The sequence below is a fragment of the Saccopteryx leptura genome, chromosome 1 (assembly GCF_036850995.1).
Source record: "Saccopteryx leptura isolate mSacLep1 chromosome 1, mSacLep1_pri_phased_curated, whole genome shotgun sequence".
In the NCBI taxonomy this organism is placed as follows: domain Eukaryota; kingdom Metazoa; phylum Chordata; class Mammalia; order Chiroptera; family Emballonuridae; genus Saccopteryx; species Saccopteryx leptura.
In genome coordinates this window covers 232544335-232570481 of record NC_089503.1, presented here as the reverse complement: position 1 = coordinate 232570481, position 26147 = coordinate 232544335, and the positions used below count along the sequence as shown (strand labels likewise).

General features: G+C 35.4%; 1 protein-coding gene across 3 annotated transcripts in view; it reads left to right on the top strand.

The window, feature by feature from the left end:
• Positions 1–26147, top strand: part of LOC136407109 (probable ATP-dependent RNA helicase DDX60) — a 105020-nt gene that overhangs the window by 71259 nt on the left and 7614 nt on the right. For all 3 annotated transcript variants that reach the window (XM_066387739.1, XM_066387722.1, XM_066387731.1), the window contains 11 exons: positions 1505–1630; positions 5199–5326; positions 6666–6824; positions 8166–8310; positions 10051–10203; positions 15314–15418; positions 16042–16242; positions 16969–17073; positions 17221–17365; positions 20050–20171; positions 23490–23637. In XM_066387739.1, coding sequence (XP_066243836.1) covers positions 1505–1630; positions 5199–5326; positions 6666–6824; positions 8166–8310; positions 10051–10203; positions 15314–15418; positions 16042–16242; positions 16969–17073; positions 17221–17365; positions 20050–20171; positions 23490–23637 — 1537 coding nt within the window. The remainder of the gene's footprint in view (positions 1–1504; positions 1631–5198; positions 5327–6665; positions 6825–8165; positions 8311–10050; positions 10204–15313; positions 15419–16041; positions 16243–16968; positions 17074–17220; positions 17366–20049; positions 20172–23489; positions 23638–26147) is intronic.

The following is a 26147-nucleotide window of genomic DNA, read 5'->3' as shown; positions in this document are numbered from 1 at the left end:
CAATAAGGAGCAATGTCACGAATGGTATTTATTCTGATATCAATAAAGGCAGCATATTTCTTTTTTTTAAATTTTTTTATTTAGACAGTTAAATTTAACAGGGTGACATTGGTCAATCAGAGTACATAGATTTAGAGAAAACATGTCTGCATCATTTGAACAGTCGATTATGTTGTATACCCATCACCCAAAGTCAAATCATCTTCTGTCATCCTATATTTTGTTTCTCTTTAAGCCCCTCCTCTTCACCCATCCCTCTTCTTCTCCACCCCTCTTTTCCCCTGGTAACCACTGTACCCCTGTCTATGTCCATGAGTCTCAATTTTGTTTCCCACCTATGTATGGAATCATACAGTTAGTTCTTAGCTTTCTCTTATTTTCTTATTTCACTCAGGATAATGTTATCAAGGTCCACCCCTGTTGTCGTAAATGATCCAATGTCATCATTTCTTATGGCTGAGTAGTATTCCATTGTATATATGTACCACATCTTCTTTATCCAACCCTCTATTGAAGGGCATTTTGGTTGTTTCCATGTCTTGGCCACTGTGAACAATGCTGCAAAGAACATGAGGGTGCATGTGTCTTTATGTACCCATGTTTTCAAGTTTTGGGGATTGATACCCAGCAGAGGGATTGCTGGGTCATATGGTAAGGCAGCATATTTCATTGTTAAGAATTTAAACTCCAGAGCCACAGTGTTCCAGAATTGGGTAAGTTAGTTAAATTTTCTCTATTATTCATATTATTCCTTACCAAAAAAAATATATATCTACTTTGTTGAGCTATTGTGAAGATTAACTGAATTGTTATTTGGGAAATGCTTAGAATAGTGCCTTGCCATGATAAAAATAATTATGTATTCTTAAAATCAAAATTTAAAATTTTTTCATTTCTTTTACCTCTAAAATAACCGCTGTATTAAAAAAATTATGTGCGGGGGACCCCGGTTCGATTCCCGGCCAGGGCACATATGAGAAGCGCACATTTGCTTCTCCACACCCCCCCCCCTCCTTCCTCTCTATCTCTCTCTTCCCCTCCCGCAGCCAAGGCTCCATTGGAGCAAAGATGGCCCGGGCACTGGGGATGGCTCCTTGGCCTCTGCCCCAGGCGCTAGAGTGGCTCTGGTCGCGGCAGAGCGACGCCCGGGAGGGGCAGAGCATCGCCCCCTGGTAGGCAGAGCGTTGCCCCTGGTGGGTGTGCCGGGTGGATCCCGGTCGGGTGCATGCGGTAGTCTGTCTGACTGTCTCTTCCTGTTTCCAGCTTCAGAAAAATACAAAAATAAAAAAAAATATTATGTGTTGGTATGTTCTTATGAAAACAAAATATTAAACAACCATTACACAGAGAATAGAACCATCAGCAGACATGCCATTAACTCCATAAGTGAATATGAATGAGTATTGACTGCTTGAGAGAGCTCCTTCACTATGGTGTATACGCAAAACTTTAGAAAGAATGATGACTGTAATTTTCTTGGTATTTGTGGTTCTTCATTTTCAAGGAATTAGAGCCTGAAGAATTCAGCTGTTTCAAAAATAAAATAGTCATTATGAGGGTAGATGCCAAGAAATATGAAGAGGAACTGAAAAAGGAAATGATTCATTGGATTCAGCAGAACCCAAGCAAGGTAGTTAAAATCATTTAGGATTTCTTTAAATTTGAGATTAATATGAAATGGATCTAACTTTTCTTAGGTTCAGGAGAATCATCCACATAGCTCTTGAGGACTGGAAGATGAATACCCCTTTGCCATGCTTTGTTATTCTAGCTTAAATTTAGTTAGCTAAGTATAAAAAAAAAATGAAAAGAATCATTATGTGACCTCCAGCTTGGACAACCCACACATACCATGTCTTTTCAGTGTCTCCAGTTGGGGTCTTGCTTTTCATAGAAGACAGGATTTCTCTGATTTCTGATACTACTGGGTCATTTCCCTGATTTTCTTCTCTAGTATTTCCCTAAGGAAGCCCTTTTGTTTACTTACTTTTTTGAAGAGGTGAACACTCATTTTCTTTCTGTTGCCAACAAACTAGACAAATAAAAGAAATTATAAGTATTATTTAATTTATCTTACTGTTTTATTCTTTGACTTTACTTTCTATGATGATAAAATCCTGATGATACTTTTCTTTCTGAAAATGGATGCTATAATATCTCAATGGAACAACCAGTGGCATATGTCCATAGTTACCCAGGGCTGACTAACCAAATCGTTAGAAGGAAAGGAATATGGTCCAGCTTATTTACATATACTGAAATGTAATTTCAAACAATCTCGAATGCTTGGGACCCAAAGTCATGGTTAATATGTGATCACTTCTTGATCAGCATGGTTCAGGTAATGAGAGCAGAATTTAAGTTTATCCTTATTTTCTGTATTTTCTTTACATGTGGAAAGGAACCCATTTTTGTGTGTTTGTTTGTTATTTTTTATTTTAATTGCACACTGACTTGGACAGACTACCTGATTTGCAAGTCTGAAAACCATCTAATATCAAGAATTGCTATTATATTAAATAGAAATTTTCAACACTGGCTGCTTATTTTTAAAATGCAGCTAATCAAAAATTCCGATTGGGTTGACATTGTGTGGGTTTGGGGCATTGAAATTTAAAAAGAATATTCTATGAAATTTTAATGTGCAGACAGGGTTGAGGATCTTTGGTTTAACATTGCTATTATCTGGCTTTTACGACACTGGGATATATACTAAATAGCAGCCAAGGTCAAACTTAATTTTACTTAGCCATCTTGACTTAATATATTTTAGGAAGTGGCAAATCTCTCAGTTCTAATTAGTTCCATCCAATATGCTTGCCAGTAGGCACAAGTCATGTATTTCTGTCTCTTAGAGCCAATGACATGCCCTGTGGCAATAAGCTGTGCCATTCAAAACATGACAACCCTCTTCTCAGCTATTGTATCCTGTTTAATAATTTTTGTTGGAAATTTTACATTCTTTTGAGCTAAACTTTAGTTTTAAACATTTATTTTTCTTAAATATTTATTTTTGATATTTTGTTTAAAATATTATTTGTAGCCCTGACTCAATCCCAAGGGTGCTAGCTTGACCCTTGAGGTTGCCAGTTCGAGCTCCAGTAAGGACACATGAGAGCCAGTCAGTGGTACAACTAAGTGAAACAGTGAGCCAATACTTCTCTCTCTCTTTCTTTCTCTCTCTCTCTGTCTGTCCCTCAAAAATATATATTATTTGTAGATTAGAAGGGTATATATAGAAAATCAGTTGAATGAGTAAATGAATAAAATTTTCTCAATTTATTTATTTAAAAAAAATTTAAATTTTTTAATTTTTTAAAAAGTCTTTATTCATTTTAGAGAGAGACAGAGGGAGAAGAGAGAAGGGGGGAGGAACAGGAAGCATCAACTCCCATACGGGCCTTGAACAGGCAAGCCTAGGGTTTTGAACCGGTGATCTCATCATTCCAGGCCGATGCTTTATCCACTGCTATTTTATTTTTTACCAGGCATCCTCTGGTACAATAAACTAAATTCTACTTTTAGTTAGTATTTATGTGGCCAGCTTTTCTTCTTGCTATATTATTTTTATTCAATATTTATTATTTGTAATTAGAAGGCTAATTATAAATACTAGCTTATTTGAATTATTTTACTAGATAAACTTCTAATTGTTTTGCTTTTTTAGTTATATCATTTCTTTGTGGCTTGATTTGGCTTTAATTAATGTTACAATTTTACATTAATGGGGATGTCAACACATTTTCTATTTATGAATTAAGATACCTCTCAGCAGATATTTAGCATGTCCTAGTTGATATACTTTAGTCTTAGAATCAGTAACAGTCTTTTTCCTGTGTTGGCATCTATAACATTTTTTTTTGTTTTTTTGAAGTTCATGAAAGGCTTTTTAAATCAGAAAGTCTAGTTCACTATTATATTCAGCAGGAAGTTTTATTGCTGGTCTCAGGGTTCAAAATTTTATTTTATTTTATTTTTATTTGTCCTACTTCTCTAGTTCATTTTTATCCATGTATCTTCCTCTTTTGACTCTGTTGGCATCGAATCTATTAATGTCTATTTTTCAGAACTTCTTATTCTGGGGTTATTATTCTGCTTCCAAGCCCTTATCAGCTAATTTCAACTTGTTTATAATGTCCTGTGTTTATCTGGGATCATCTTATTTCCTCATTAGAAGGGGTCATATTTCTCTTGTTCCTTATATGCTATTATTTTGGGATATTTTCTTTCTTTCTTTTTTTTTGTTATTTTTAGACTGTGAATATTATATTGTGAAATTTCTGTATTCTGTTAGAGTCTTCTGAAGAGTACTTCTTAAAATTTTATTTTAGGAGGCATTATAACTGAAACTCAAATTACAAAACCTGTTTTCTGAGTGATAACTAAAGTCTCCATTCTTTCATCCTTAGCTGACTCTTTGAAGCATGCCTTGTCCATGTGTGGGTCAATAGATGAATTTAGGCTTAGTTTATTCAGACTGTAGGAGTTTTCTTTTGTAGCACTCCCCTCTCTGGAATTCTCCCCTCACCTAGTGGCTATTGTTCTCAGCTGGATTTTCTGTTTCTCTCTACAAAAGATTATTTTAAACTACACAATGCTCAATCCCAACATTTATAGGTTATCTGGTTTAACAGTTGATTTGCTGCATCTTTTATGACTGGGTTCCTAAACACTTGGGAAGTTAGCTGAATTCTTTTACATAATTGTATTTGTTCACATTTCTTAGTGTTTCCAGGACAACCACGGTTTGCACCTGTTGTTTTTATCTTCCTCAACCCCTTCACTACTCATATTAATTTGATAATGAATTTGGACAGACATAACAGATCTGTTTTGTATTTGTAGAATTTTGAGCAATTTTGACTCTATGTTAAAGTCCCACTTACCATACCCTGTGTTCACTCTTTTAAAAACCAGCATCAATATGTGACAAATCTCTGTCCCCTTTTGTAAACACAATGCCATGATATTACGTAGCCATGATTGCAATATTGTAGCAATATATCATTTAAGTTTTTTCAGATTTGAGTTTTACTTAAAAGTACGCATGATTTCAATATCATTTCCAGCTTACTCCATGAAAATGCAGTAAGCCTTACCAATTTGATTTTCAGTCTCAAATGCCAGCTGATTTTATCTTTTCCTCACATTCACCAAAATTTTATGATTTGTCTTTTATTTATGATAATTTTATTCAGATGAATCAGTTACTGAACTATCTTAAGCCTCAAACTTTTGACAGTGCAGAGATTAGAAGGCAAAGAATGTTTCCTGGTTTTGTGGAAAAACTTAAAGAAATGAATAGACTGCCTGCAATATTTTTTTCGTAAGTAACACTTACTTCACATTACACTGAATATTGTATAAATTTGAAGAATTGAAAATGATAATTGAGGATAGATGTATATAACCTCTGATTCATATTGGTAGAATATTGAGAAATTGTAACTCTATTTATGTTGAAGTCATACTTATAATACCAAGCTGCATATAAGATGAGAGGAAGAAATACCTCTTATCAAATTATACTTACAAATCTAATTGTATACTTTAGTAAAGTAGAATTCTCAGGCCTATCAGTTATTAGAAAATTTCTATGTATCACCAAAGTAAGAAAAAGAAAAAAGAATAAAATATAATCTGCCTTTGCCAAAAGAGAGCATGAACATTAACACACACATGCATAGCACATACACACAATATGACCTTGTTCTAAGTATCATATTTGTGGTATAGGCTGTTTGCAGAAGTTGTTACATCTAAATTCTTCACTGAAAAACAAAGCTATTCAGTCTGCTAGTTTCCGTTTTTCTATTTTTTCCTTTATAGTATTAAAAGAAAAGTTATCTGGGGCTTAGTGGCAACATCAGATAATTAACAGTCATGTTTTAATTATACTTAAAGTAATGACTTGCCTTTGGGAAATATTTAATCAATCTATATGGATGAAATGGGATAGCATTCAGTTCATTTCACCTTGCTCCGTGGTCCTGGACCCAGGACTCAGGGATGTAGAAACAATCTGTGACATGACTGCCCTTAAGGAATTTGTATCGTTGGAAGATTGGATGTATATCACCTTGAAACAGCTATATTCAATAGACTAGCCAGTCAGTATATATAACCAATTACCTAACATTTTAGTATTTAAGGCATTCTGTGTTTTGGGGTGTATTTTTGATAGTAGATATGAGGAAATATTTGTCACCTCTGTGAACATAGGATAGTAAACAGTAAATTATTGATATTAGTTGTAAAACATAGTCTGGCCCTCAAAGGTATAACATAATATACATTTTAAATAAATGTATGACAAAGACATTAAGTGCTTTAGAGTTTAGTGGAAAGAGAAAACGATGAGTGAGGGTGGTTAAAGACACTTTTACAAAGGGATTGAGTCTCAAAGTTTAGATATTCTAGACAAGGAGAACAAGGGAGGAAACATAGATCTAATTTCTTCCATTTCATTGAAACGAACAAGATCTCCAAAGCACACAAACAATTAAAAGGTAGTTTATGAATAAACTTACATGATTATATATAATCTACCATTCTATCTCTCTCATATATATATATATATTTGTCATATATATCTCATAAGATAGACAAGAGATGATTGATATGAACATGCAAGTATTAAAAATTCTGATATATTTTTAATTTAGGTATAACATTCATTCAGTAGAACGATCAGCCTCAAGAGTTTTTATGAATTTGATCAGCAAACAAAAAACTCATAATGATCCAAATTTTGAAAGAGAGAAGAATATCTTGCACAAGAAACTGTGGAAAGCAATGCGATCTCAAAAAAGAAACTGTGCTGCGTGAGTATTTTTACTTGTGTTGTGGAATATTAAATGTTTAATAAAATGTATGAGCGTTCAACTGTTTTCATAATTCAAACTTGTCTTTATAATGTGATATGTATTTTTTTCTCTTTTTCTGACACATCAAATTAATTTATTTGTATAGTACTTCTCTTTTGGGGGGACATCCACTTTTGGGGGATTTTTTGAGTATTTTGATAATTATACAACAATTTACAATAATTATCTTCAGTATATTAGTGTCTTTCCATTTTTTTAGAAGTGCAAGTTTTAGATTTGCTTTTTAGAAATTTTAAGTTTTCAAACTAGCTAAAAATAAATTGTATAATTTTTTAAATGCACTTTTAAAAGATAGTCATTAAAATATCATATGGCTAATTAGTCAGAACAAGTTCTCTAACACATTTGTCACCTAATATAAAATAGAAAATATGTCTTAACATAACATATACAAATATGTAAACAGATACCTCTATTTTTGTTTCATTTTAATGTACACATTAACCTGCAAAACATGATGCGTGGTTTTTTGTTACATAACTTTGGTTGGTAATAGTTATACAATTCTCACCGTCACTCAGGATTCTTTTCTAGCATTTGTTCTTACCTACACATGAGAGAAATGATAACCATAATGCAATAACTTATTCTTCTCTGACTGTTTATGGTATGTTTCTGAGATGGAGGTAGTCATAAGAATAGGTTTGAGTCTTGAAAGAAAGAATAAACTTGCAGCTAGCATGGCTGATACAGTTCTACTCTAATGGCCCAGCAGGCTGGCCAGCCCTCCTCTGTGTGCCATTCCACCCAAACAATGACTTACTGAAAAGTACCCCAACATAGCTCAAGGCCATTTGTGGCACATACAGAAAATCACGTACACTATATGTTAGAAGAGAGTCTGGCAGATAAAAATTTTCTATACTTTTTAAAATATATATATAAATATTTTGCATTTGTATGCAATTATTAGGAAAATTGAATTTTTTCCTAAACTTAATGTCAAAAATATCATTCCACTGGATATAGAAAGTAAATTAAAATTTGGTTGGTTTTAGAGATGGAAGAGATGACATAGGGTTGTATGTGTGTGTGTGTATGTGTGTGTATTAAATGCATATTAATGCATACATTTAAAATATACTTAAATGATAAGCTGATAAAGAGACAATTGAGGCCTAATGAGTACTCTTTAATAGGGAGATTGTGTTTGGGGTTTTAATTACCTAGAATTCTTTTCACCTGGCATTTATAGATATAACCTCAAACTTAAAAAAAAATAAAAGAATATGTTATAATCAATATATTTACTGATTTTCTGAATTTTTTATATTGCAGGTTTTTAAAATCAGGATCAAATGCTAGAATTCAAAATATGATTTTAATGGCAGCTGAAATAAAGGAAATAAAGAAAATCCTTAAGAAGCATTATGAAGTTTCTCCAGACTGCACTTACACTGACCATTCCCCTGTGGATAATCAGGTAAGAGGAAAGAAACAAGTGCACATTCTGGGGTGTATTGACTCGGTGGGGCTGCTGTAACAAAGTACCCTGGGGTGAGAGACTGAGACATCAGAGAGGTATTTTCTCCCAGACCTGGAGGGTAGAGGTCTGAGATCGAGGTGCTGGCAGTGTGTGTTCCTTCTGAGGGCTGTGAGAGAAGGAGCTGCTCCAGGCCTCTCTCCTCGGCTTACACATGGCCATCTTGTCTCTGTATCTTCCTGTCATCTCCTCCTTTACGTGTCTGTGTTCAGATTTCCTCTTCTTGAAATGACACTAGGTGTATTGGAGGAGAGTCCACCTTAGTGACCTCCTCATTTTAACTAAATTACTTTGTAAACATCATATCTCCATGTGCAGTCACATCTTCCGATACTGGGATTAAGACTCTGACAGAAGTTTTGGAGGAACACGAGTTAGAGATTTGTGCGAAATCTATGAAATTGTATTAATTCAAGTTAATTGTAACTATTCCTTTCTGTAGACAGATACATAAAAAAATTAAATTTAAAATCTTTTTTTTCTGAGCTATATAGGCTTAAGCAACAACTTGCTAAAAGAGCCTCAAGATTCTATTTGTCTGTCTTCTGAAAATTTTTCCTTGTCTGTTTTTTATCCACCTTGTACTTAGTTCTTTATACCAGAAACTGTGGAGTTATAATGGTCTTATACTTCTCCTTTATGCCCAGCTCATTCAGAAACTTAATCTAGAATGTAGATAGACACCTTAAACAATGGGTGCTCATAAAATGTTTGTTGGTTCAAGTGGTAGTCAGAGAAATGCGGTTATTACTTGTTTACGCTTTTTCTCTTTCCTTTAGTTATGGGAGAGGGAAGGAAAGAGAGGCAGAATGAGAGACAGAAAAAGGAATAAGCATAAAAAGAGAGAAACAATAACAGTGACTGACGGAAATAAGGAAATGTACAGAAGTGGATAGATGGAGTGAGAGAGAGAGAGAGGAGAAAAGGGGATAGGCAGAGGGAGAGAAAGAAAAGGTTTTGGGGAGAGAAGAGAGAGAGAGGAAATGACAGACACAAAGAGAACATACAGAAAAGATCGACAGAAAAACACCAAGAAAGAAAGAGTGAGAGAGAGAATAACCAACTCTGGTCAGACATGACTAGAGGTGATAATGAAAATGTAACCCAGTAAGTTAGATATGAATAAACAGCAAAAATAAAAACCTAATTGAGATGGTAGGAACTAAGCTGAGAATATGCAGGAATGGGTTCTGGTAGTGGCCTCAGAGCACTCTGGTCCCTCACCTGCCTGTTATCCTTTCCCTCCCATGATTCCTCATTGCCCCAGGGTGAGCTACAGCCCACAGTTCAGTCCAGAGCTATATCCAGTGAGTAAATGCTTTGGGACCAAGGCTAGGCATCAACCTCTCGGTGGGTATGGGGAAGAAGATGGGGGGGTGTATGTTTCTGATGAAGAAGTGGATGAAGAAAGGATCACCACATATAAGGATAGGCTGCCTTTGCTCGGACAGATATCAAGCTTTGAATGCTGGTTACTATAAAACCATTCTACTAAAATACCATATCATGGGTATTTTGTAGTTTAAATAGCCTTTGGGTTCGGGCCTAAAGCAAAATTATTTTTAAAAGTTTGTCCAACTCTGTGTTGATTTCTAAACAATCTTTTATTTCATGACATCATTGTTAAATTGAAGGATAAATGCTTTAATTTGATACTGAAAACTCTTTGGGGTATTTCAGACTTTAACCAAGATCTTACGTAGACTGAGAGGAACAAGACAAGGCTACAAACTGTACGGTCTGTTAAAGCGAGGCATCGGCTATCACCACGGCTCAATGGGATATAGACAGAGACAAGTTGTAGAGATGCTTTTCAGATTAAAGCACGTCAAGGTTGGTGAATTTTGAGGATAACTTTCCTAAAACCAGTGCCTTCATTGTTTTTGCCTGAGTAGGAGAAAGAAATCTACCCTGGTAGTTTATAGGAAGGTCACTCTAGGTACCTCTCCATAATCCCTCCATTTGAAGGGACGTTCAGTTAACATTACAGCATATTATATACTTTAGCATACTATATATAAATGTATTTTAAATACATTTTGCATACTTAATATATAATGTAAATGCAATTAGGGACCCTGTTTACTTTGCCTAATGGTATGTAATTAAGTCTATTATTAATTACCATTACTTAAAAAACATTTTGTATACATACATAATTTATTTAAACATTTTGTTAATGTTAACATTTTTTGCTTATAAATATATATCGTCATTTCTGATTGTTGATGGAATTAGCTGATTCTGATTCTGAAAAGTGAAATAACTATTTCAAAGAGCAAAAGTAATTTTCAGGCTCCAGAAATATATTGCTAAATTTCTTTCCAGAATGACTGACTCTATTTGTTTATCTCACCTTGACAAATTTTGAGTACCATGGCTAAAAATAGAGTTGTGAATATAGTGCAGAGAGTATCTTATATGCATGCACCCTATTTCCCATATTGACATTTTCCATTAGTATGGTACATTTGTTATAATTAACTAATATTGATAAATTATTATTGACTAAAGTTTATTATTCAGACTTCCTCAGTCATTCCTCTAATATTCTTTTCCTGTCTGAAGATCCCACCCAGAATACAAAATTTTATTTATATGTTAGACCTCTTTAGGCTTTCTTGGCTGTGACAGTTTGAAAGATTTGCCTTGTTTTTGAAGATATTGATGGTTGTAAGGACAATTAATCTTGTAGACTTTTACTCACTTGGGATTTTTCTAATGTTTTTCTCATGATCACATGGGTCTGTGTATTTCTTGAAGAAAGACCACAGAGGCAATGTGTCATTCACATTATATTATATTGTGATTATTGACTATGTACATAACATCACTACTGATGTTAATCTTCTGCATCTGGCTGAAATCATATTTGTTAGACTTTTACACTATAAAGTTATCTCTTTTTTTTGTATTTTTCTGAAGTGAGAAGTGGGAGGAGGCAGACAGACAGACTCCCACATGCACCTGACCAGGATCCACCCAGTATGCCCACCAGGATGCGATGCTCCGCCCATCTGGGGTGTTGTTCTGCTGCAACCAGAGCCATTCTAGCACCTGAGACCGAGGCCATGGAGCCATCCTCAGCGCCCGGGCCAACTTTGCTCCAATGGAGCCTTGGCTGTGGGAGGGAAAAAGAGAGATAGAGAGAAAGGTGAGGGTGAAAGGTGGAGAAGCAGATGGGCGCTTCACCTGTATACCCTGGCTGGGAATTGAATCGGGACTTCCACAGCCCGGCCAACTCTCTACTGCTGAGCTAACCAGCCAGGGCCTAAAGTTACCTTTTATTCTCACTTTCCACCTTAGCAGGACATCACTAAGTTCAGCTCACACTTCAGGAGTAGATAGTTCAGTTAAACTTTACGTTCTTAGAGTTGGAGTATCTACATCAGGGGTAGTCAACCTTTTTATACCTACCTCCCACTTTTGTATCTCTGTTAGTAGTAAAATTTTCTAACCACCCACTGGTTCCACAGTAATGGTGATTTATAAAGTAGGGAAGTAACTTTACTTTATAAAATTTATAAAGCAGAGTTTCAGCAAGTTAAAGCATATAATTATAATTACTTACCAAGTACTTTATGTCAGATTTTCACTGTTTGGCAGAATAAATCTTTATAAAACAACTTACTATAGTTAAATCTATCTTTTTATTTATATTTTGGTTGCTCCACTACCACCCACCATGAAAGCTGGAATGCCCACTAGTGGGCATAGGGACCAGGTTGACTACCACTGATCTACATAAATGATTATAATTATTCTGTACAACAGCTGTGTCTCTTCTCCCTCATTTATTTATGTATCCAACACTTATTTATATCAGGATGGACATATGAATATCTAGTTTATGCTTTGGATTATAATTCAATGTTACTTTATTTATTTTCTTGTTCAAATTTTTACACTTTTCCCTGGCCGGTTGGCTCATTGAGAGAGCGTCGGCCTGGCGTGCAGAAGTCCCAGGTTCCATTCCCGGCCAGGGCAAACAGGAGAAGCACCCATCTGCTTCTCCACCCCTCCCCCTCTCCTTCCTCTCTGTCTCTCTCTTCCCCTCCTGCAGCCAAGGCTCCATTGGAGCAAAGATGGTCCAGGCACTGGGGATGGCTCCTTGGCCTCTGCCCCAGGCGCTAGAGTGGCTCTGGTCGTGGCAGAGCGACGCCCCGGAGGGGCAGAGCATCACTCCCTAGTGGGCAGAGCGTCACCCCCTGGTGGGCGTGCCAGGTGGATCCTGGTCGGGCGCATGCGGGAGTCTGTCTGGCTGTCTCTCCCCATTTCTAGCTTCGGAAAAATACAAAAAAAAACCCCACAAAACAAAACAAACAAACAAACAAAAACAAATTGTTACACTTTTGGCAATTAGAAGATCTTTCACTTGCTTCCTGTTACCCTTTTGTATGTTTTGGTCACTGTGAATTGTTTGTTTTTGAGCACTTTCTTACTATCTGGCAAAGTAAGATGTTCAGTCATCTTGTATATTTCTTGCCCCAATCTTAGAATAAGCCCTGTCTCCAAAGATCCCTGATTTTTTTAAGACAAGCCTGAGAAACTATTATAGTCAGCAGACATACATATCAAATGTAATGTGATATAGGAAAAGGACATTAGGTAAAAACTGAGTAAATTTGGGGAAAGTATGAACTTTAGTTAGTAATAATGTATGAATATTTTTTCATCAACGGTAACAAACATACAGGACCAATTTAAGACGTTACTAATAGAGGAAACTGGCTGCAGAGTACAGGAACTCTCTATTATCTTTGTAAATTTCTATAAATCACAAAGGTTTCAAAAATTGAATTTATTAACAATATGTTCTATAGATGTATTAAACTATTTGTTCTTCAGATACTGGCTTCAGTATCACTGGTAAATTTTTTAGAATTAATTTCAGGACAATGAAAATTGTTTAAAAGTACATAAAAGAGTAATCCTAGAAAAATGCAAATATAGTTAAATTAAAACCTGTATTATCTGAATAAAAAAACACCTTGGAATAAAAGAAACACAAAATATGTTACAATAGTTTATATTTCAGAAATGGAGGTTGTTTGAGGTAATGTCTAAAAGGAGATAATAATTACTGATTAATTTTGGGCTTTTTTAAGATAAATATAGATTGCGTAAATTTGTCAGTACCCACTGGAAGAACAGAATTTGAGTGTTCAACATCTAAACTATAGAGGAAAAGTAAGTGGCATGAAAAATATCTGAATAAATCAAAATGTATACAAGAAAGCATACATAAGGATTTATAGTACTGTGACTAGCCATATAAAATGGTAGCCAGATAATCAACTATAACAATTATATTAAATAGACTGACATATGTACTTAATAATTTGAATTAAGAGAAGTATTTTTGAAGTTGGTTAACAAAATATTCAACTATGTGTTGAGTATATGAAACACATTTAAAACATAAGAAGAAGAAAAGAAGTGTAAGGAAACACTATGAAAATAATTACCAAAAGAAAGCTGATGCCCCTATGTTTATATTAAACAAAATATATTTTATGATGAAATCATTACTAGAGGTACAAATGGATCCACTACTAGAAAGATATACTAATTTAACATTTTTACATAATCACAATGTAAAAATATATTTAACAAATCATACTGGAAATAAGAAAATGTAGAGTTGATAGATAAGTAAAATACTATATAGCTAAACTTATGTGATAGAGAAAAACTAGCACTCAAAGAAAAATGTATCATCATAATTGTAACTATTTTAAAGTGAAAAAGTCTAAAAGAGAAGAAAGAAAAGAGGATGAAAACCATGAACAACCTCATATTTGGGATGAATTTGGAATAAGATAGAGATAAGACAAATTCTGGCTGTCAGCTTCAGTTTTTCGTTGTCTGGTGTGTTTTTTTTCTTGCTTGTTTTTCTAAGAAATGTGAGTTAAATAGTATTTTTAAGTTGAGGCAAGTCCCAGGAAATGCCCTTTATTCATATATCTTCTCTCAATTAAGAATACCATTTCTTACTCAATATAACATCAGCTCTTCTCCAGAATAATCTAAAAGCTCCTATGATATTATTTAGTCCCCATTCATCACCTCCTAAAAATGGTTCACAGACTGACCAAAGAAATTTTATAAATATTAATTATATTAAGTTACAACCCCTTTCTCTGAAACTAAACTCTTTAGAGTATTTCTTTTTTAATTCATTCAGTAAGAAAAGGGGAAGCAGAGAGACAGACTCCTGCATGCACTCCGACCAGGATCCACCTGCAAGCCCACTAGGGGCAATGCTCTGCCTATCTGGGGTGTTGCTTGGTGAACAACCAAGCTCTTAGTGCCTGAGGTGGAGGCCATGGAGCTATCCTCAGTGCCCAGGGCCAACTCGCTCCAGTCAAGCCATGGCTGCAGGGTGTGGGGGAGGGAGAGAAACAACAGGGGGAGAAGTGGAGAAGCAGATAGGTGCTTCTCATGTGTGCCCTGCCTGGGAATCAAACCCTGGACATCTACATGCTGGGCGGAAGCTCTACCACTGAGCCAACCACCCAAGGCCTAGAGTGACTCTTTATTGCTTGTGTTCTTGCTATCTCTCACCAAGTTTATACCCTGCTGTTTTCTTAGAAATGTTTTTATGTATGTATAAGTAATACTCCTTTTACAACCTAGTGTTTTATTTATGCAAAAAATTAAAAGCTTACTGAGTGTGATTTCACATCCTATTGCAATCTAAAAATGCTAGATAATTGTAATATTAAGGAAACCAATAAAGTGAATGCAGATCTCTATGGAATAGATATTTATTCCAAAATAAAACGTAGAGTTTGTATTTTTGATGACATTGGCTTCCCATTAGAGTTTTACTCAAGAAAAATGATTTTAGGAGATCTAATATGTTCAGTATTTAAAGGTTATACATACATTTATGTATTCCATATTAAATTATTATTATTTTTCTACTCTTTACCCTTAGGTGGTAACAGCTACTTCCACCCTTGCTTTGGGAATTAATATGCCATGTAAATCTGTTGTTTTTATGGAAGATTCTGTTTTTTTGGATGCCTTGAACTTTCGACAGGTAGTTATACAATCTGACTGTGTTACATTTGCATACATAGTAACTGGGAATATCTATTTAGTAAGCCAAAAGAAATCATTTTTATTCTGAAACATTTGGAGACTATCACTATATTTTTAAAAGGGTTCTAAATAAATGATATTGTATGAATGTGATTATATTTAAAGATGTGTTGAGCACTTATTGACAGGCTAAATTGATCAGTACTTGAGAATATTTCTGTTCTGATAAATATTATTGACTTTAAAGAAAACTAGTATGAAGAAGAGGTAATTATATCTTCTGAGAACTCAGAGATAACAGGCATTTACAATTATGATTTGAGTGTCTACAGTGTTCTCAGTTCAGACTAGTTTCTGGAAATACACTGGTAAATAAGACAGAAATTGCCCCTATTTTAAGTCATGATCTCAAAACATAGGCATTAACAAAAATGCAAACACACTTTAGTAATATATTTGTAAAATAAAATAATATTTTAAACTTGGCTAAATTTAATATACCAAGCAAAAAATAACTCATTGAAAGTTTAATGTTTCATGTGGTATATAGGTAAGTTAGACATTACCATTTACAGAAAAGATTTGAAATGATTTAAAAATGTTATGTGATCATCTTTTTAGATGTCTGGTCGTGCGGGAAGGCGTGGAGAAGATCTAATAGGAAGTGTGTTCTTCTATGGTATTCCGTTACCTAAGATAGAAAGGCTCTTAAAGTCAAATGTGCCCAAACTGAAGGGTCAGTTTCCTCTAAGTATAACCTTGGTTCTCAGACTCATGCTTTTAGTTGCCAAAGCGGATGACAAAGAGGATGCCAAAGCAAAGGTACACTGTTTCATATTATTTAAGTTACTTAATAAATATAATAATTTAAGTTCAATTTTATAAGTTACATAAATTACATAAGCTGAAGAAAATAACAGTGTAGTATAAATAAATTCATGGTAACATTTTATTCTACTTTGTAGTATGCTTATTTAACACAAAACTATGCTTTTAATTTTCATAATTTCAAACATATGGTAAATTAAGCCCATGATTGTCCTGTTGTAATTACCACTAGGCTCTGTATATGTTAGAAAAAAACACACATATTTTTGTAATTATTATATATGTGGTCTAAAACATTTGAAAATAAAAATTCCAAAGAAATAACTGACTTGAAAAATGTAAGAAGTACTGAAACATTCATAATTATTGGTCTGTCTTCTTATAGCTGATTTTACTTCTTACCTATTGTACATAGAGGTGTAATTATTTATTTTTCCCTCGTTTTTTTTTTTACCATTTTGTATCACACACACATATAATATAAAACACTATGGAATGTCTAATTATAATAAATATAATAATTGCAACATTATTGAATAAAGCAATGTTCAATGCCTAATTTAAAAATCTAAACATACATTATATGTAGGACATAACTGTGTATTATATTACCCTGTTTTATAATAGAAATGTTTAGTTCTTTTTTGGATATTACATTTGGAGGGCACACTATAAATTTCTTTAATATCTAACTTGATATTTTGATATATGTATGGATAGGCATTGTCGGTTCTCCAACATTCATTGATGTCCTTCAAGCGACCAAAGATCAAGTGCATGCTAAAGTTTTACTTTATATATTCACTGCAATTCTTGATCAGAGAGGTAAGATTTAAACCTATTGCCTCTAAATTAAGGTGTTAGTGCACATGTTTAACTCCATTTTACTAAAATGCCCTTTATTAACAACTTATTTGTTCGATATTTCTAAGATCTAGAGACTGAAGTTAATGTGTTAATATTAATTTATAGGGATACCTGAATCAAGAATGTATTCCCATTGGATATTCTGGACTTGTATCCCATTTGCACTACCATGAACCTGCAAACTTTGTTTTAGTAAGCTTTCTAGAGAAACGTTTATTTCACAAGTTGTGTATTCCAACCATTATAAATGGTAAGCAAATATTTCTTTCCCAACGTTTACTTATTAAATTGTGTGTGCAAGCATACACATAGACCTCATGTGTGTTTACATATATCTGTATACTCCCAAGAATGCATTCAATTTAGATGGTGTGGTTTTCAAACTGTGTTTTCTCTTAATGTATTTTGAATATTTTCTTATTTTATGTCATTACATATGTATAAAAATATTAATGTATGCACGGTATATTTGTAAAGTATTGTAAATATTCTAAGGACTATTTAATGTGTGTTAAATTTGAAAAATAAACCTTTAGAATAATAAATATGGCCTGACCTGTGGTGGCGCAGTGGATAAAGCGTCGACCTGGAAATGCTGAGGTCGCCGGTTCAAAACCCTGGGCTTGCCTGGTCAAGGCACATATGGGAGTTGATGCTTCCAGCTCCTCCCCCCGTCTCTCTCTCTCTCTCCTCTCTAAAATGAATAAATAAAATAAAAATAAAAAAAAAATTTACCTTAAAAAAAAAAAGAATAATAAATGTTATTGGTTTGCAATCATAGGGTTATATATATATATATATATATATATATATATATATATATATATATATATATATATATAAATGAATTACAATAGGACATGTAAAATCACTAATTATTCATTCTTATCTGGTTATTGATATGAAATACAGGTATCTTTGTGATATTCTCACATGTAAGTCTTAATCATTACCTATATCATAGTAAATATAAAGTAACAGTTCAAAGTCAAACATAAGCTGCAAGAATATATTGGCATCACAGTGTTGTCTTCTGTAATAACTGCCTTTTTTGAAATGATAAATTTATTTTCTTTTTTATATAATTTTAACATAGTAAAATGTAATTTCCTGTGGAGAATTAAAGTGATGTGATTCTAATTAGAACAATTCAAATGTGTAATGAATATCCCATTGTTCATCTTATTTTCAGCAAATTTCTAATTGTTAAAAGAACATGAAAATTAATGAAAAATTTATATTATATACCTTACAACTACTAATATATCAAACCATAAAGCCTTGGGTCCATATAAATTTATATTTTTTTATGAAAGGATCATAGAAAGTAATCCTCACTAAATTCTATATATTTTATAAATATTGTGAATAATATAACATAATGTTAAAGGAATAGAAAATACTGAAAGAATTTGCCATAATGCTATTATTACAAAAGTATCAAGATAAGGTGTTTTGTTTGTTTACTGGAAATCTGGGAGCGTCACTCTTTTTTTTTGTTTTGTTTTTGTTTTTGTTTTTCATTTTTCTGAAGCTGGAAACGGAAGACAGTCAGACAGACTCCCGCATGCGCCCGACCGGGATCCACCCGGCACGCCCACCAGGGGGCGTCGCTCTGCCCACCAGGGGGCGAAGCTCTGCCCGTCCTGGGCATCGCCATGTTGCGACCAGAGCCACTCTAGCGCCTGGGGCAGAGGCCAAGGAGCCATCCCCAGCGCCCGGGCCATGTTTGCTCCAATGGAGCCTTGGCTGCGGGAGGGGAAGAGAGAGACAGAGAGGAAAGCGCGGCGGAGGGGTAGAGAAGCAAATGGGCGCTTCTCCTGTGTGCCCTGGCCGGGAATCGAACCCAGGTCCTCCGCACGCAAGGAGCGTCACTCTTAATGCTCTGATTTCTGCAGTAGTGTGGCTTGTCTTCAAGGTCTCAGGGTGGCTGTCGGGGTGGCAGTGGCACTCTGTTAAAATCTGTGGCTGATTAAAAATCAAGACTCAGACATAGGTTGTCCCTATAATACTGCCAGGATATGGGCATATGGAAATATGGGGGAAATATTCCAGGGAGAGAGAAATCAAGTTATAACATGTCAATAGGAGTAGTTGTGAGATTTCTCTGGACTGTAAGGTATGCCAGAGACAGCGAGGGTGCGGGTTAACATTTAGCCTTGAATGGCAGATAAGGAATTTGGAAGGCAGTATAAGGCCTTCATTTCCTAGTAGGCTTTGAAGAGAGGTAGGAAAACTGAGTAGAACAAAGCAGCAAAAGGAAAGTTTAAAGCCCATGATGTAATCCAGGGCAATTTCAGAATTAAAGGCTAAATGTCTGTCCAATTTATTTATTTATTTATTTATTTATTTATTATTTTATTTTATTTTATTTTTAGAGAGAGGGACAGGAAAGAAAAGGGGAAGGAGAAAGATGAGAAATATCAACACATAGTTGCTTCACTTTATTTGTTCATTGCTTGCTTCTCATATGTACTTTGACTGGGGGACTCATGCTGAGCCAGTGACCCCTTGCTCAAGCCAGGATACTGTTGATGTTCTTGTGCTCAAGCTGGTGCACCTACACTCAAACCAATGAGTCCGTGCTCAAGCCAGAGACCTTGGGGTAGCAACTCGGGGACGTCAGTGTCCCAGGTCAACCTTCTATTCATTGTGCCTCCACTGGTCAGGCTATTTATTTATTTTGGGAGAAGGAGGTTTCCTACAGCAAAGAGTGGAGGATACCAAGTGTCCCTGCCAATAGGAGGCCAATTAGTCTGCATTATTATAAAGTAATATTGTAATGTGTTTAAAAATTCACCAAACATCGGAAAGTGACTTTTTTCCAAATGTGTCTTCACTTCAGATTTTAAGTTTAATTGTTAAGAACTGGCTTAGTATATTTTGTTTTGTTCTCTAAAGTTTTGAAAAAATTAAACTCTTTATTTTAAACAGGCCAAAAGAGCTTTTCTAAAGATGTGATGGAAACCTTAGTGGTGGTGCTGGCACACCTTTTTGGAAGACTGTATCTTCCTCCCTGTGTGAAAAAGTATAAAAAGAATTTTTCTCATTCAGTGGTAAGAAATATATGTATACCATAACCTTGTAATTTTTATGTAAAATCTTTCCATTGCAACATGCAATACAATCGCATTTTCTCAATAACAAAGTTTTGCTGTCATTCACTTGAGTTGCCTCTTCATCATGCCTCCATCAGTTCTTGGTGTATGCAATGACTTCTCGGATAAGGGAAAGATTGCAGTCTTGTTAAAATATGAAAGTCTATTCCTGTTAGAGATTTTTGCAAGTGAGTAACATGGGATTTTTTTTTATTACATTGAAGATAACCTGAATCATTACATTTAATGGTGAATTATTGGCCACAGGAATATTTCATGTGAAACAAAAAGATATGAATGCTTAGTCTAACAGCCATTTAAATTATTGTTCAGGGAATCCTACTCATTGCCTAATTACAAGAAATAAAAATATGATATGATTATGGGAAAGGTAAACATTGTGAACGTGAAATATGGAAGAGTAACTTAAAGCCAGATAGATTCCTGGACTCCTTCCCAGATGTGCTACTTAACGCATGGGTGGCCTTAAGCAAATTTCTTTATCCAGGCCTGTTACTTATCTGTAAATTGGGACTCATAATAATATGTACTTCAAAGAATTATCTATAAGGATTGAATTCATTAATATATCCAAAGTGCTTATATCAGTGCTTAGCATTTAGGAAGCATTCAGTAAGTGTTAGCTCTTATTTTGACAATTATTTTTATTTACAGTAGAAATGTCTGCTAAAAAAGCCAAAAGGATCAACAGAAAAATGTTCAAAATTAATGACAGTTTAGTAAGTTTTCAAATACAAGAGTAATGTAATGAAATATATAGCTTTTCATATACCAAATTTATGAAAAAATAAAATGTAAAATAATCCTACCAATAGTAAAAAATGGACATTAACAAAAAAACTATAGTTTATTTATTAATGTGGCAAATGTTGTAATTGAGAGTTATGTTGACAGGATTGTAAATAGATACATCCTTTAAAATATTCTTTACTGTAGTATGTTTACTTCTTGGAATTTATAGTAATGATATAATCAAAATGATGTCAAATGTTATTTTATTAGTTTCCTGAGGCAGCTATAATAAAGCACCACAAACTGGGTGGCTTAAACCACAAAACTTTGCTGTCTCAGTTTTGGAGGCTGCAAGTCAAAGCAGGGTTGGTGACCCATGAGGACTGAGGGAGAGTCTGCCCCAGGCCTCGCTCCTGGCTACTGGGGGGTCTTTGGCATTCCTTGGTTTATAAGCACATTGCCCTGATTTCCACCTTCACGTCACAAGGCACTGTCCCTTTGTGCATGCTTCTGTAACCAAATCTTTCCCTTTTATAAGGAGATCAGTCAGATCAGGGGCTCTTCCTATTCTAGCATGACTTCATCTTAACTGATGACATCTGCAATGTCACTAGTTCCTAATAAGGTTACATTCTGAACCTTAGCATTTCAACATATGATTTTTAAGGAGCAACACCATTCAAATCATAACAGGCATAATTATTTATAATTGAAAACTAGATGCCACCTATATATATCCAACAAAAGAGACCTGTGAGATGAATTTTAGCAAACCTGTATGTGGCAATATTATGTATGTAGCTACTAAAATTCATCTTTTCAAATAATATTCCATGACATGGGAATATACTCCAGATATAATGTTGAGTATAAACATTAGACAGGAGAGAAACTAAAGACAACAAAATTTGTATAGAAACAGCTAGAAGGAAATACTATTCACCCAAATCTTTATAGCCTATATTCTTGGATGGTAGTGTTGCCAAAGGAAATAGGATTCTTTCACGGTATCGCAGGCAATGCATTTCAGGAATACACATGTAGGAGGACTTGAGGTATAGTGGCAGGATTTCTTGGAGCAAAACAAAGGACTGCCCCAGGTGCACCATGCCCGATGTCTCATCCAGGACCAGGAGGCTCAGCTCCATCTTGTTGTGGAAAAAGTCCATCCTCTGGGTCCACATGTCACACTTGCCTCTACCAAGTGCACAAGAAGAATCAGGACTTAAAACTGTGCTGTCATCAGCCCGGCGCCCGAGGCTCCAGTAGTCTAGCACATTATCTATTCCTGTCCAGCCTGTGATTGGCACTACATATTTGGCCCATGAGGCTGCTAAAGGGAGAGAGTGCATGGTTGCTGCCCGGTTGGGCCTTTGTTTAGCTTTGTTTATATTGCCTTGGGCTTGGGTGAAAGTAGACTTCTTTCAAATGATCCAGTCTTTTTCCTTGATATTCCTGGGACTTTCCTGGTGCCTACCCCAGCAATCTATCCCTTTTATGGCTTTTCTGGGATTTCATGCCCTTATCCTAGCCAATCCTTTTCCCAGATTTTCCCTGACTAGACTTCTCCCCTTTATGGTCACCATTTTGACTTCTACCGTGCACGCCTCAACAGAGGAGTTTCTCCCTCACTGTTTATTCCCCACCCCAACCCCATAATCCAGGCTAACCAGTGGTGGGGTTCAAACAATTTAACAACCAGCTCTCTGCCCTAATGATCGTTGTAAGTATAAAAATATGATATACTGAAAGGTAGTTTATTATTTCATGCATTGAATACTCAAGTAAGAACAATAAAAGAGGTACACAAAACTAGATTATGTTATAAGAAAGTTATAAAATATTAATGGAAAAATATTAAATAATACCTGACAAAAAACAATAAATTTGTTATTTAAGCTATTTTCATATTGCTTCTTGTTTGGTATCCTCACTTTCAATTTTTGTCACTTGTGAACAGAATGAATATTACTACAGGCACTTAGAATACGCTGTTGCACAGATGAATGTTCAAAAAGAGTAAGGAATGCAAATTTGTGATTTTCATAGTGGGCAGCTGCCCAAGCACCCACCCTAGAGAGAACCCTGATTACAAGAGCCATTTTAACAACTGGTTTGCTGAACTCAGCAAAAATTAGGTATCAAACCAGTGCGTACCCTCTGATTTCCACCACTGAGGCTAATGAACTGGTTGTTCCCAGGAGAGATGAGCAAACCGGTCTTTCCTGCCAACTTGGGGATTAACGTCCCTTTGAAGAGCAGGCAGCTGTCCCCTGGGGTGTTGGTGAAGCTGTAGCTTTTAGATTTAATCATGCTTAGCCAGTTTTGCTCCCTTTTGTTGATACCTAGCTAGCTACCTACTATAATAGTAGGGTTTTAGTTTCTGTATGTATATAATAGAATTTACAATTAAAAATATTTTTATTCAGACTTTCAAATATATTATGACCCTGTGTCTCACAGACTTTGGTAATCCTCTGCATTTTTTTTCTAAGTCACAGTACTCTAATTTATTGTTCCAAGGTAATTCTAGATGATCTTCCCAAAGAATTTGCCGCAGTGGTAGAGGAACACAACAAGAAAATTCAAGAGAATTTTGGTTCCTTCCTCCTAACAATTTCTAAGTTAGCTGACATGAGAAAAGAAAACCAACTACCTCTCTCAGAAATTGGTAAGATTGTAAATGTCCATAAACAGAATGTGAAGTCCATCAAAGAAAATAAATGTAAATGTTTTGAGTTAAAACTAAACTTGGCAGAATAAGGATAAAACTATTACAAAAAGAATATACAGAAAACTAACACAAACCTTTAGATTTATGCTGTGGAAATTATATGCTGAAAACCTGTTATTTGTAATTATCTAAACTGCCATAGATTTGTTTTTACACTAGTTAAAATATTTCTATATTTTTCTGATGTCATTATAAATTAACAGACCATGTAATTGTCTAAATTTATTCTGAGATATCTCTTTCCTATGGATGCTTTTTTTTTTTTTTTTTTTTTTGGATTTTTTTCTGAAGCTGGAAACGGGGAGAGACAGTCAGACAGACTCCTGCATGCACCCGACTGACTGGGATCCACCTGGCACGCCCACCGGGGCAATGCTCTGCCCACCAGGGGGCGATGCTCTGCGCCTCCGGGGCGTCGCTCTGCCGTGACCAGAGCCACTCTAGCGCCTGGGGCAGAGGCCAAGCAGCCATCCCCAGCGCCCGGGCCATCTTTGCTCCAATGGAGCCTTGGCTGCAGGAGGGGAAGAGAGAGATAGAGAGGAAGGAGGGGGTGGGGGTGGAGAAGCAAATGGGCACTTCTCCTATGTGCCCTGGTCGGGAATCGAACCCAGGTCCCCCACATGCCAGGCCGATGCTCTACCGCTGAGCCAACCAGCCAGGGCTTGGATGCAATTTTTTTTTTAGAAGCTATTGATGTTCCTAACTAGTTAAACTGTCAAACCTGAATAAAATTAGAAATATAAGAAAAGAAATATTGGCATATTTATTACTGGTCATGAGTATGCTACACTTCCTTGAGTATTATGGGGGAGCATTAAAAAGATAAGGTTTTGCCTATGTCTTTGAGTAAAGGACAGAATAAATAGAAAAGAAAAGAAAAATAAGAAAAATTCAAATACTTTATTATGATACATAAAGTAAAGGGATAGGAAGTAGAGAATTTACTTAGTGCCCTAAAATGGAAAGATAGAAGGACTGAAAGAGAAGGTGAAAATGGGAAGAGGGCAGAGTTTGTTTTCCAGAAGAAGGTAGGAGGAAATAGAAAATGGAGCAATAAATTCTGGTTTGGTTTATTTATATTTCTAGATAGAGTCAGGCTTATATAGGACAAAGAGAAAATAGTTAATTCAACCATGGAATGAGAAATTAGCTAGTAATGAGTCAACTTCATGGGAAAGAATGTACGTATTCCCAGGCTATTTCCTACATTTGGGACTTGGAGTTGTACATAAAATTATTTTTGTCTGTTTTTCCCTGAGTTGATTACTATAGTAGGCGAAATAGTAAGTCTCTCTCCAAAGATGTCTGAGTCTTAATCATGGTAACCTGAGAATAAGTTATATTATGTAGCAAAGGGGAAACTAAGATTGCAGACTGGCTTAAAATTTCTTTTATTTTTTAAAATTTTTATTTATTCATTTTAGAGAGAGGAAGGGAGGCGGGGGGGGAGAGAGAGAGAGAGAGAGAGAGAGGAATTAATTTGTTGTTCCACTTATTTATGCATTCATTGGTTGATTCTTGTGTGTGCCCTGACTGGTTATCCAGCCAGCAACCTTGGCATGTCAGGACAACACTCTAACCAACTGAGCTACTCAGCCAGGGGGGAATTAAATTTTCTAATCAACTGATCTTGAGATGCGGAGATTATACCGGGTTATATGTGTGGGCCCAATGTAATCAAGAGAGCCTTTTTGATTAAAAATAAAGAGAAGCAAAAGTATCAGAGTTAGTGTCAACATAAGAAACATCCAAATCTGTAAAAAAATTTTTATGAGTTTACTTGAGCCAAACTCTCGACAATTGCCAAAAAGCAAAGTCTCAATGAACTGAGAAAATGCTCTGGAAAATGGCAGTTTCACCACTTACTTTACACAGTAGAATTACAGGGGAAGATGTAAGGAAGTTACATGAAATTGATTGGGGATAGATTAGGAGAAAGCAATGTGGGGAATCTTTGGAGTTGGGTAAAAAGTAAAAATGTATATACTGAAACTTATTTCACATAGACAGGAATAAGAGAGTTAATAGTTAACATGATAATAATAACAAGGGGTTTGTTGGTTCCTGCTTTGGTGGGATATCTGTCCTGAGGTTGGATGGGGTAGGAAAAGATTACCCTTATATTCAAAGGTACTTTATTGTGGATACAAAAGACATCAGACAGGCTCCACTATGGTACATAAACATTGACCTTTGTTTAGAGAAAAATACCACCCTAGGACCCTGATGGCGAACCTATGACATGCGTGTCAGCACTGACACGTGTAGCCATTTTCAATGACACGTGGCCACATGCAGCTGCATACCAGAGAAGTATGGGGCCCCTTGCCGAGAAGGACGTTTCATCCTCGGCATCTGCACGGCCAGGTGCAGTAGCCGAGGATAAAACATTTGCTGTAGTGTAAACACTCTGTGCCAGAGGTCTGTAGACCAAAACAACAGAACCC